Source organism: Trichechus manatus, unplaced genomic scaffold (genome assembly GCF_000243295.1).
Source record: "Trichechus manatus latirostris isolate Lorelei unplaced genomic scaffold, TriManLat1.0 scaffold00060, whole genome shotgun sequence".
In the NCBI taxonomy this organism is placed as follows: Eukaryota; Metazoa; Chordata; class Mammalia; order Sirenia; family Trichechidae; genus Trichechus; species Trichechus manatus.
In genome coordinates, this window is record NW_004443996.1 from 13,254,641 (window position 1) to 13,267,373 (window position 12,733).

At 38.5% G+C, this 12,733-nt stretch overlaps 1 protein-coding gene across 2 annotated transcripts; it reads left to right on the forward strand.

Annotated features, from left to right (window-relative positions):
* Positions 1–4,103: 4,103 nt before the first annotated feature.
* TAF9B (TATA-box binding protein associated factor 9b) lies at positions 4,104–12,727 on the forward strand. Of its 2 annotated transcripts, XM_004378892.3 has the most exons (7): positions 4,104–4,171; positions 4,819–4,900; positions 5,204–5,340; positions 5,420–5,554; positions 7,438–7,513; positions 10,244–10,354; positions 11,228–12,727. In XM_004378892.3, the coding sequence occupies exons 1-7, from the start codon at positions 4,121–4,123 to the stop codon at positions 11,389–11,391; spliced, it is 756 nt and encodes a 251-aa protein (XP_004378949.1). In that variant the 5' UTR covers positions 4,104–4,120; the 3' UTR covers positions 11,392–12,727. The 2 variants fall into 2 exon arrangements, with proteins under 2 accessions (XP_004378949.1, XP_023589385.1); XM_023733617.1 differs by lacking the exon at positions 10,244–10,354 and having other exon boundaries at positions 4,106–4,171.
* The last annotated feature ends 6 nt before the right edge of the window (positions 12,728–12,733 follow it).

Consider the following 12,733-nt stretch of genomic DNA (forward strand, 5'->3'; position numbering starts at 1 on the left):
CCAGCTCCAGGGGAAGCTTTCTCTCTCTGTCAGCTCTAGGTGAAGGTCCTTGTCATCAATCTTCCCTTGGTCTTGGAGCTTCTCAGCGCAGGGACTCTGGGTCCAAAGGATGCACTACACTCCTGGCTCTTCTTGCTTGGTGGTAATGAAGTCCCTCTCTCTCTCTCTGCTCAATTCTCTCTTTTATATTTCAGAAGACATTGACTCAAGATACTGCATAATCCTGTAGATTGTGTCCTGCCTCATTAACATAACTGCCTCTAATCTTGCCTCATTAACATCATAGAGGTTAGGATTTATAACAAAGAGGATAATTACATCAGATTACAAAATGGAGGACAACCACACAATACTGGGAATCATGGCCTAACCAAGTTGCCACATATTTGGGGGAACACATTTCAATCCGTAACAGACATGTACCCTATATGATGGTTATCATTGTTACTGGTCACAGAAAAAATATTAAATGTTGGCCTGCTGTAAACTCATGTTATCAAAATGTGGGACAAGAAAAACGTCCTTTTCTAATTTGGAAATACACTGAGGATGAGAATGGAGAAAAGGATTACAATAAAACAGATTTATATGCTGTTTCTCCAAAACTGATGATCTTTGAAGAAGCCATAAGGAAGCTAGAAAAGGATTAACTACACCTAAGTTGTTTGATGTTATGCGTAGGTTGCAACAAAACCTCATACAGAAAAAGAAGACTCAATTTTTAGAAATAAGACTGCTTCAGAATTAAAAAAAAAAAGTACTCAAGTTAAACAAGACTTGTTCATTTCTTTACTAAAATTGTAACTTATTTGGAATCCAATTTCAATTTCACATGTTCAAATAACCTCTGTGCTTTAAAACCATTTTTCCTTAGAAAGAGGTTTACCTTATGGTGATATCTAATGTGCTTCAGAGTGTTCAAAAGTGATGGACATTTTAGTTATGGACAGCCTATATGATGAATGTACAGATGCAAAGGGCCTGACTGACTAACAGCTGGTCTACCAAGACAAGTTCATAATGGATGGACATTTTTGGAGAGGTGGGAACTAATTCCTAAAGTCTAAAAACCTGCTGTTGCTAGTAAGTAAAAATCCTAAGAAGTCCATACTCAAACACTTTTGTTGAGAGGATATTTAGCTTGATTACACCAAGAATCAGCCTAATGTGCACTTGATAAGAGCAGAGATACAAGTCAAAGTGAATTTTACGTTTGACTATATTTAGTTTTACCACTACATAAAATAAAAGGAGGATGTCATAAAGACTGCAGGCAGTTCATAGAAGTATTATTGGAAAAGGAAACAAAGAGTAAAAATACCTTAGTGTACCATGGAACCAAAAGAGACATACTTGTTAATTTTTATTAAATATAGGTGATATTTGTTTATTCTGTCTTATTGTATTTACATTCTCTTTTTGAAAGTCTTACATTTATGAATCTTAAGAATACACAATAATATGACCTACAAAATTTTAAATAGCTGATAAAGAGTTAAAAAAAAGTTAAATTGCTGTGATAGAGGGTGAAAATATTATAAAACTATTGTTATATTTTTCTCATACATATTAATTAGTCCTACTATTAATTACTATGAGCCCTGGTGGTGCAGTGGTTAAGAGCTACAGTTACTAACCAAAAGGTTGGCAGTTCAAATCCACCAGCCCCTTCTTGGAAACCCTATGGGGCAGTTCTACGACTCTGTCCTATAGGGTAGCTATGAGTCAGAACTAACTCCATGGCACCTAACAATTAATTGCCACTGTTAACTAGTCCTATTGTTTTGCTTAAATAATAGTATCTATGAAACAGAAAAGTAAATAACAGAAATACATATAATTTCAAACAAACATTTAGTTTTTGTTTTGTACTAAAGTAATGACACATATGTGTATAATTATTTACTATATGTTACAGGTTTTTTCACCTAGGACAGGTGTGTCCCAGGTTGGCTCTTTAAAGATTGGTCACCCCAATAGTGAGGAGTCCTGGTGGCCGCAGTCGGTAAAGTGCCGGGCTGCTAAGCAAAACGTCCGGAGTTGGAACCCACCAGCTGATCCATGGGATAAAGATGGTGGCAGCCTCCTTCCATAAGATTTACAGCCTTGGAAACCCTATGGGGCAGTTCTACTCTGTCCTATAGGGTCGCTATAAATCTGAATCCAGTCGACTGACAATGGGTTTGGTTTTGGTGCCCCAAGAGTATATTACCATTTGGATGGGGGAACAAAATATAAACATGTAATATTTGTAAATTGCATAGACAAGAAACTGGTAACTAGTGGTCCCTTCTGTGAAAGGGAAACGAGTGTCTGGAGAACAGGCTTTATCCTTGTTTCTTCTTTTATATTTTTTTTCACTTTGTACCCTGTGCATATATTACCTATTTAGAAGATTATTTGTTTTACATAGAAGTTTGCCATGCTAAAAGTGGTTAAAGGCACTTGCCAAGCATATCCGAAATCAGTTTTCTCATTGGAAACAATGTGTTAGAAACACGGCTTCTTGCGGGAACTGCCGAAAGTTCAAGATGGCTGACTGGTGGACTGCGGTTACAGATGAGGCCGATGAGGTAAGCTGGCACCCAAAACTGAAGGGCTCACTAAGCCCGGAAATCGGTATGAATTTTATTTTCAGTCAGGGAGCTATTATGGGGTTTTAAGCAAGAGTATGATTTGATTTATGACTAAGAGATTCCTCTGGTTGTGCGAAGAATGGAGGGTGGGGGGGAGAGTAGAGTTAGCGCTATTTTAGAGCCTATTTCTGTAGTCTGGGTGAGTAATGCTGTTGGCTTTGGACTATTAGGATGGTAGTACTTAGATTGAGATGCAGAGTCGGGGATAAATTTGGTGTACCTTTGGGAGGTAGCCCTGGCAGAGCTTGCTGCTAGCTTGAATGGAGACTGTGACGGAAAGAGCGGTAACGTGGCTGACTGCCGTTTCCGGCCTGAGTGGGTCATGGTGCCTTTTCCTGAGATGGAGAACGCTAGGGCGTTGATGGATTGTGGGGCATGGGGGGTAATACATAGATATTTGGGGGACACTTTAAGCCAGAGATGGTTAACTGAGGTACATTTTCAAGTCACTCGGGCTGGATGGATGATTTTCGAAAGTCACGACACTTCCGGCCATCTGGAGGCAAGTGAGGGCCTTGTGTAGGCTTCAGAGGGACAGTGAGGAAAACAGCTCAGGGACAAGGCTGGGAGGAATTCCAGCCGAGAATCTTGCAGGCCATCAGAGGCTTTATCTTTTCATCAGTGTGAAATGGGCAACCATGGTAGGGCTTCTGTGTGTGTGTGTGGTAAAATATATATAACAAAACATTTGCCATTTCAACATTTTTTACATGTACAATTAATTTAGTGATGTTAATTACATTCATCGTGTGCAACCACGTGGTACGGCTTTCAGTGACAAGAGCTGACCAAAGCCCTGCTTGGTGGAGAGCAGGCTATAGGGTAGGGTTGCCAGATTTAGCTAATAAATAAGATGCTCAGTTAAATTTGAATGTCAGATAAACAATAATATTTTAGTATAAGTATGTCCCGTGCAATATTTGGGACATACTAACACTAAAAATGTGCTCGTTGTGTCTCCGTCGTTCAAATGTAACTGAGTAATCAGTATTTTATCAGGCAACCCTAACATAGGGGTAGGGTGGAGGCAGAGCCTCTACAGGAATTCCAGGGAGATGGAAGTGGCTAGGGTGGTAGCAGAGAAGGTGTGAGGAGAGACCACAGAAAAGATGATAGTGGCCCATTTGGTGCACGTTTCCTGAGACTAGCTCAAGGAAGACGAGCTTCTAGGATTTTACACGTGTTTTGCCCCCAGCAACTGGAACACCCCTAGCAAGAAGAGAGCAGTGTGGGCCGAGCAGAGAAGGCTTACTCACGTCTTTCAACCCTCCCAGGCGGGCCCCCGCTCTCTCAGGTGCCCGAGCTCAAGGCTCTCGCCCAGCCCAGTTTCCATCAGTCTCCACAGACCCCCAGCTGTTGTAAAACGGCCGCCAGCCGGGCCTTGGCGCGGTAACCCCGCCTTCTGCACCCCCACCCAGGGGTGGAGCCTGGATGAGGAGCCCGCCAACTGCACTTTATCACCGGATGACGACTGCCTGGATAACATGGAGTCGAGCAAGATGGCGACTCCCAAGAACGCTCCGAGAGATGCCTTGGTAAGTGCGAAGGATGAGATGTGGGGCACGAAGCTCAGCGCAGCCCGGAATGTGGGAGTCAAGCCCAGGCAGACGGCTGGAGGGCGGGCTCCCGTGCCAGCTTCAGCCCTGCCGGGACGTCTAGGAGTGGGAGATTGGGGTGCGCCCTGGCCCCTGAAGCACTCTCCCGCCAAACTGGCCGAACCCCCTTGGTAAATCATAGTTCTCCAGGAGTGCGCAGGCCGGCCGCAGGGCTTTGTCTCCAGTGCCTCGGGCCCTGTTACCTTATCGCTCTCAAGGGATCCATGAGCCCTGACTCTCCGCGTCCAGGATTCTGATGCTTAGTTTCCCCCTTTGCCACATCCGAAAATGACAGCCAGCCCGAAAATGACAACCAGCCCTACCCATCCCTCTGCTGGGAAAGCCAACACAGGGCCTTTTTTTTTCTTTGCCCCCGCCCCTAACCCCCCCGCAAAAAAAAAGTTTCCAGCAAAGAACGTTCGCCGTGATTTGGTGTGATCAAGACACTCGTTTGGGAGGAAAAGGATGAGTAGGAATTTGGAGCCCAGAGTAGGGGGACATGTATCATAAAATAAATACTTCCTTCTGTCCAGCCTTGATTTCAAATGTCTGTATTATGCATCTGGTGTTTTTATTTGAATCCACAGGTGATGGCACAGATCCTGAAGGATATGGGAATTACAGAGTATGAACCAAGGGTTATAAATCAAATGTTGGAATTTGCTTTCCGTAAGTTAACAAAACACCAAAACTTTGCCTAACTTGTGAATTTGGCAAGACAGTATTTTCAACCAAATTATTTTAATAGTTAATGTAATAGAATTCTGCCTAAAGCAGTAAAAATAAGCTCAAGCTGGGAGACAGTAGAATTTATACTGTGATACCTGTTTAAAGTTGATCATATAGATAGGACAATTAGATATTAAAACCAGAATTCATACTTTCTAGAAATTAGTGGAACCTTTTATTAAGAAAAGTGGTCATAAATATTAAATCTTTTCCTGTCTAAGAAAAATTGTTTTATGCCTAAAGGATATGTGACTACAATTCTGGATGATGCAAAAATTTATTCAAGCCATGCTAAAAAACCTAACGTTGATGCAGATGATGTGAGATTGGCAATCCAGTGTCGTGCTGACCAATCTTTTACCTCTCCTCCCCCAAGAGATGTGAGCAAACTTTTATTTGAAGTTATTTGTACTTATAATTTTTGAAATTGTGATTCTAATAAGGATTTTTTTTTTTTAGTTTTTACTGGATATTGCAAGGCAGAAAAATCAAACCCCTTTACCACTGATTAAGCCATATGCAGGACCTAGACTGCCACCTGACAGATACTGCTTAACAGCTCCAAACTATAGGCTGAAGTCCTTAATTAAAAAGGTAAGAATTTTTAGTCAACTTTTTAAAAAGAAGGGATATTATAGGGCAGTTTTTAAAAAGCACCCATGTACCTCACAGATAACGCAGTAGATGAAGGCTAAGATAAATTTAGTAGGAATGTTTTAAATTTGTTGTTTTTAGGTGCCATCGAGTTGGTTCCGACTCATAGCAACCCTATTACAACAGAACAAAATGCTGCCCGGTCCCGCTCCATCCTCACAATCATTGTTATGCTTGAGCCCATTGTTGCAGCCACTGTGTCAGTCCATCTCCTTGAGGGTCCCTCTTTTTCAGTGACCCTCTACTTTACCGAGCATGACATCCTTCTCCAGGGACTGGTCCCTCCTGAGATAACATGTCCAAAGTAAGTGAGACAGAGTCTCACCATCCTTCCTTCTAAGGAGCATTCTGGTTGTACTTCTTCCAAGACAGATTAGTTCAGTCTTTTGGCAGTCTATGGTATATTCAGTATTCTTCACCAACACCATAATGCAAAGGCATCAGTTCTTCTTCTGTCTTCCTTATTGGTTGTCCAGCTTTCACATGCATATGAGGCAACTGAAAATACCATGGTTTGGGTTAGGTGCACGTTAGTCCTCAAAGTGACGTCTTTGCTTTTTAACACTTTAAAGAGATCTTTTGCAGCAGATTTGCCCAATGCAATGTGTCATTTGATTTCTTGACTGCTGTTTCCATGGGCCTGATTGTGGATCCAAGTAAAATGAAACCTTGACAACTTCAATCTTTTCTCCGTTTATCATGATGTTGCTTATTGGTCCAGTTATGAAGATTTTTGTTTTCTTTATGTTGAGATGCAATCCATACTGAAAGCTGTAGTCTTTGATCTGCATCAGTAAGTGCTTGAAGTCCTCTTCACTTTCAGCAAGCAAGGTTGTGTCATCTACATATCGCAGGTTGTTAGAGTCTTCCTCCAATCCTGATGCCACGTTCTTCTTCATATAGTCCAGCTTCTCGGATAATTTGCTCAGCATACAGATTGAATAAGGTGAAAGGATACAACCCTGACACACACCTTTCCTGACTTTAAACCATGCAGTTTCCCCTTGTTCTGTTCGAACGACTGCCTCTTGGTCTATGTACAGGTTCTTCATGAGCACAATTAAGTGTTCTGGAATTCTCATTCTTCACAATTTTTTTTTTTAAATTTACTGCCTTGTAAATACAACTTCTGTAATTAGGTATTATGTTAAAATACAAAATAAAGGAAGGATCCAAGATTTTTAGAGCTCAGAGGAACTTTATTGTTCATCTAACCTAATACTCATTTTTCACATCAGGAAACTGAACTCATTTGTGGAGTTAGTAGCAAAGGTAGAACTGACTGTCAGGTCTAACTCCCAATCTTCCCATTATACTGTTTTTTTTAGTCAGGCCTGATAACACAGTAAATGATACACCATCAGGAATTGGGATGGCTTTCTGAAATATGATCTGAGGCTCTCCAGGAAGGGTTCCACCACTGAAAAAGTTCTCTACACGCTGGGCTGCCTTTATTGTCTGAAATTCCAGTATGAGTTTCTTTCTTTTTGGTTTAAGATATTGGCTAGTTAGGATAAGATTAAAAATCATAAGGAAATTAGCTGGTATCTCCATTCAAGGAAGTTTCTACCTTAAACTTACATACTATATAGGATTTTATTTTTATATTTGTACATACATATGTGTATGTGTGTGTGTATATATATATATATATATATATATGAAAACCCTAAGTTTGGATTTAGAATACTGGTAGAAGTAAAACAGGAAATTCTTGCCATGGTTTATCCATTAATAATTCCCATCAATAATCCTAATTTCATTCCTGATAAATTTAGGTGTCAGATCTTAACAACATTAAAGTTAGATTGTTTTTTACCTAGGGACCTAACCAAGGAAGACTAGTTCCACGGTTAAGTGTTGGTGCTGTTAGTAGCAGACCTACCACTCCTACTATAGGTAAGTGAGAGGGGGAACTTTTCTGGCTGATAAAGAAGTGCCTCAGCTCTTGGTTTTGAACCATAATCCAAGTCATAAGGTGAGTCAGAGATCCCCGTGTGTTGCATTGATACCTTTACTCATCCTCCAGTAAAGCTATAAACATATATTTTATCAAATTTCAGAATGAGAAAGTTAGAAGGACTAGCTGATCCCAAATGAGTATAGAATTGGATGTATCAGCCCAACATTGTTGGTATGATATCAAAAACAGCATTTTACTCTAAACTGTGTTCTTTCTGTCTACTGTACAAATGAAGTAGTTAAACACTAATGGCAGTAGTCTACTTATCAGAAATTAAAGAAATTTCTGAATAAACCGGCAAGAGGAATGCAGGCAAAAGAAATGAGTTTTAAAATGTACACAAAGCTTAAGAGCAGCCCAGGCTGGCTCCTGTCCCCTTTTTGACAGATCTCCATCATTCCTTGAGCATTCCTTACTTTTCTGGAACAAGATGTTCTAGGCTCATCTTACCTTTTTCCCTGACTTAGTTCTAGAATCACCCACTTCTCCATAGAGCCCTGGTTCCTTTTAGTGGAGAATGGTATTTAGAAACTATTCTTTGGGCTGTGATTTCTTTTTAATGTTTAGATAAGGAAAGAGTAAATAATGGATTTAGATTTCCTGATTTTTTTTTCTATGCTCCTGCTGGATTTCTCTCAGTCTAGTAAGCAAATTATTTTCGGAAAAAAACTCCTACTCTTTGACCAGTATTAATTTCTTGACTCTTATTGCTTATAACTTGAATCCTATAGCTGTCAAATAACTTTAGTATAAGCACCATTTGATTTTTGAGGTGTGTAGACCATTTGTTCATATTCTCAGGATGTACATTTATATTTCTGCATTTTAAAATCAGCTTGGCATAGTATTAGTTGTATACTTATAATTACCTGCATGTGACCTTTCTGGATAGAAATTTACATATATAATCTGTGTTTCCTTGTAACTTTTTGATAATATACTGTTTTATCTGGATTCACATTACTTAAGTAAATACTAATTTTTAAAAAAACCCTGGGCTGTCATAATCAGTTATACATGTTTGGCAAGTTAACTAATTTTAGTTATCAGTTGTGATTTTTATTCCTAGTTAGACCTTTGTTGTGCAAGCTTTAGAAATTTTTTAAAAATCTAGACTGAGGGTGCTACTAAAAACTCCTGTTAAATATGCAGGTTTTAAAGTTTTTTTTTTAATTTAAATTAGCTTTATAAAGCACAAGCCAAAGCATCTACTCTGTACAATTTTAAAGCCTAAACTCTGTGTCTGCTTCAATGCATTTACAATTGCTTGTGGTAATGACCCAGAAAACATATTATGAATTTTCTTGACAAAATAAAATAACTTGCATTGCTTCACTAAGCTTCACCAAATTCTTTGAACCACTCCTTAATACATGGAAAGACTTGCATAGGGAGGGTGATATGTTAGAGTAAGGCCTCATCTTCTGGACTTGAGAGAGAAAGCACTAGAACTCAAGATTCCTGGGTACCTTTGGGTTTTCTCCATCTATTTGGATTTTTTCTCCCTCTTTGTCCCTACAGATGATGATAGTTGTAGTTTCTTCAGCAACTCTATCCCTGGATAGACTGCTGGTTCCAGGGGGAAGGGAGATATGGAAAGACGAGTTCTCCAAAGGAAAAACTAGGAACAGATGTGTTTCTATAAATGATTTTTTTGAGGTGAGAGAGAGCTATGATGTCAGTCTTGACATTATCATTTGGAAAACTCATTAAGCGAACATTTGTTGAGTGCTTATTATGAACAAGGCACAACAGCCATGTGCTTTTAAGGATAAATGTTATCAAGGCTTGTAATCTAACGAATGAGACAAGATATTAAAATAAGACTCCTGTGAAGTGTTAAAGGAATTTCAGAGACAGGAGACCTCTAACTGAGCAAATCAAGGAAAGTTTTATGAAATGGGGTGATATTTGAGTTGTACCTTGGCTTAATGGGTAGAATTTGGGTGATGAGGAGGAGTTTAGACTAGGTTATCTCCAAGAACCCTTATGCTCCAAGTCCCTGAGTATAGAAAAGAGTTAAGTTTTTCATGCCCACCTGCAGACCCCAAGGGATGTATTTGATAGGCTTCTTTTGTTAAAGGTATGTTGGTTTAGGTTCATGGGCATAGTAGACATCATCTAACTCTGAGCATGTGACAGCAATTAAAAGTGCCACCTAAGGTAATTAGTAGAAAGCTTAGGTCTTTATTTTGCTAGTTTAAGCTCTCAACTTCATGGCTTCATGTAGTAAGAATAGCTAAAATTCAGTGTTCACTATGTGCCAGATGCTGTTAAGAGCTTTACACGGGTTATTATATTTAATTCTCAAACAATCCTATGAAACAGGTACTATTATCTCCATTTTGCAGATGAGAAAACTGAGGTACAAAAAGATTAAATAACTTGCTCAAGGACACTCAGCTAGTGAGAGAGCCTGGATTCAAACTCAAGCAGTTAGGCTCCAGAGAGCCTGCATTCTTCACCACAAAACAATGCTGAATTTTGTAGCATCTAAACTATTGAGCTTGTAAACTTTTCTTGTTACTTTGCTCTTATTTCTAATGATTTCTTTTCTTACCTTTCATTAGTTTTCTGTGCTTTGAAGGTAGTTTCTGGTAAGGTAAGAACTGCAGACTATAAATCTGTCTAAGTCATCTAACATGGTCTGTTAATTATAACTACAGCGGCCCCACAAACAGTATCTGTCCCAAATAAAGTTGCAACTCCAGTGTCAGTGACAAGCCAAAGATTTACGGTGCAGATTCCACCTTCTCAGTCCACACCTATCAAACCAGGTAATGTTCTTGGGGCAGGGAAGGTGTCTTTTAAAATATTCTTTCTGAATTTTAAAAACCGGGATTAATAAGTGAACAGTTTGTGCTCCTATAGTAAGAGTTAAATTGTTTAATATCATGACAAGAAGGTGGAAGAATGCTGCAAATCGAGGTTCTTAAGAGGAGCCTATCAGCCCTCTAAAATTGTATGAAATTCTACATACATGTAACATTTTCAAGGGGAAGGAGGGAGTACTCAGTGTGGTCATCGAGGCATCTACAGGGCAAAACACTTAGGGTTAAAGCTCAAGAAAAAGACAACTTCAAGGTGAATATGTGTGTGCAATCCAGACACAAATGTAAATTCAAATGAAAATTATATCTTTAATTGTACCTTTACTCACTTCTTAGAGGGATATATATAAAGTTGGAATAATACAAGAATTTTGTTACAGCATTGTTTATTAGTGCATATTTTTAGATTTCACATCTTCTGAAACCTAACTTCTCAGAGTAAACAACTTATATAAAATATTGGCCTATAAAGGAAGCTTGATTCCTTACTGCTAACATGTGCCTTTAGTATGTTCCACAATGAATCCAGTGCACTGTTTCCCATGTCTGAGTACTAATTGAAATTTTAGGTAGTTAAGATCCTCCCTCCCCCCCCAAAAAAAAAACTTACTTTTTGCACTTAGCTACATTTAAGTACTTTATAAAGTATTTTAAAAAATCAGTTCTTCATGCACTATAATTACTTGAGTTTCTTCTGTGATATAATTGTACTTCGTATTACTGAAATTAGTATTGGAATTACATTCAGCTTCTTGTATACTTTTTACCATGTTTGGGATTCTGTTGTTTATAGTTGGGGTGGGTTTCTTCTGTTTACAGTTCCTGCAACAACTGGAGTTCAGAATGTTCTGATTAATCCTTCAATGATTGGGCCAAAAAATATTCTTATTACTACCAACATGGTTTCATCACAGAACACGACCAATGAATCAAACCCATTGAAGAGAAAGCATGAAGATGTTGATGACAATGATACTATGTAAGGAATATAATCTAGCCTAGATGCATTTCAAAAGTATAATTCGTTTTGAGCCCAGTATATTGGAATAGAACATTCTGTATCTTCTCAAGTTTTACCTTAGAAAACTTAAATGTAGCTGCAGTATTTTTTACTTGAGCTAAAAATTGAAATTTCTTTATAGTAAGAGTAGAAACATTTTTATATTAGGCTGTAAGTACAAAACATTAAGAGTTGTTTCTTAAGAGTTTTATTAATGTTGAATCCCATGGCGATTCTATTTTTGGAAGTAATTTTCTGCCATGTATCACTGACAGCACACTTAAGTTTCAGTTTCTACAGTCTGGTCAGTGACCAGTCTTTGACAGCTTATTTCTAATCTACATTTAAATACTTTCTTTTTTAAGGTAAACGGTTGCTTTTATTGTCATTAACTTCTTTGACCAAATCTCTCAACTTAGAAAACATTTTTTGGAGAAGATAGATTTAGAGTGATTCTAAATCCATTTTGAATGTATTTGTTTTTTTGGTCTTCCCTAACTTCCCATCACCTCAACCCCCTTTTCTAGGTCCCACTCATTTTCTGCATTTTCCCCAATAGGCTTAAGTCTCTCCCCATTCCCCTTAAAAGGCCAAAACTGGAATGTTAAAAATACCATTTTATGTAATACACCTTATTTTCAGTTTTAAAACATGCTCTACATGCCTGATGTTTTGTGGTTTCCTTTAACATGAAGGTTTGCATTTGCACTTAGTTTTTCTCTCTTTACCAGAGCAGTTTGGTTTTATCCCTTGCCTTTCACACCTGTTGAATCCAGTGCACTGTTGTTGACAGGTAGTTTAGGGTTGGTTATTTTCAGTCTTGTATTCAAGTTGATAACTCCACCTGATTTCTTATTTCTGAATGTAACGTAAAAGGTGCAGTAGCTTATTAAAGATCTGCCTTGATAAGTACATTTACACTGGGCCTAGGCAAAACCACTGTAGAGCAAGCATTTTCTTCCTTTCTAGCACATGTACATATGCTTTGATCACTACTACTTGAACTCTCCTATTGGTATAATTCAGATCATTTTCCTAGCTCGTTGCTAAGGATGTCACATATAATATGGGATCAAACCTGAGAGTAGATTCTAATGGTTCTTCCTCTGTAAGGTCAAGAAGGAAAACAAATTAGTGATGTGACTTCCATTTAGGGGCATTCTGCATAGGTTTCTCAGTAATGTGGCTTTATTGCTAAACACGTTTTTCCTATCTTCCATCTATACACATCTAAAAATCTTATTGGGAAAGATTATAAAGCTTTCAGAAATATAAACAGACTTGTTTTGTTTAGTTTAAGTTCAACTTAGGAATACATTTGCAGA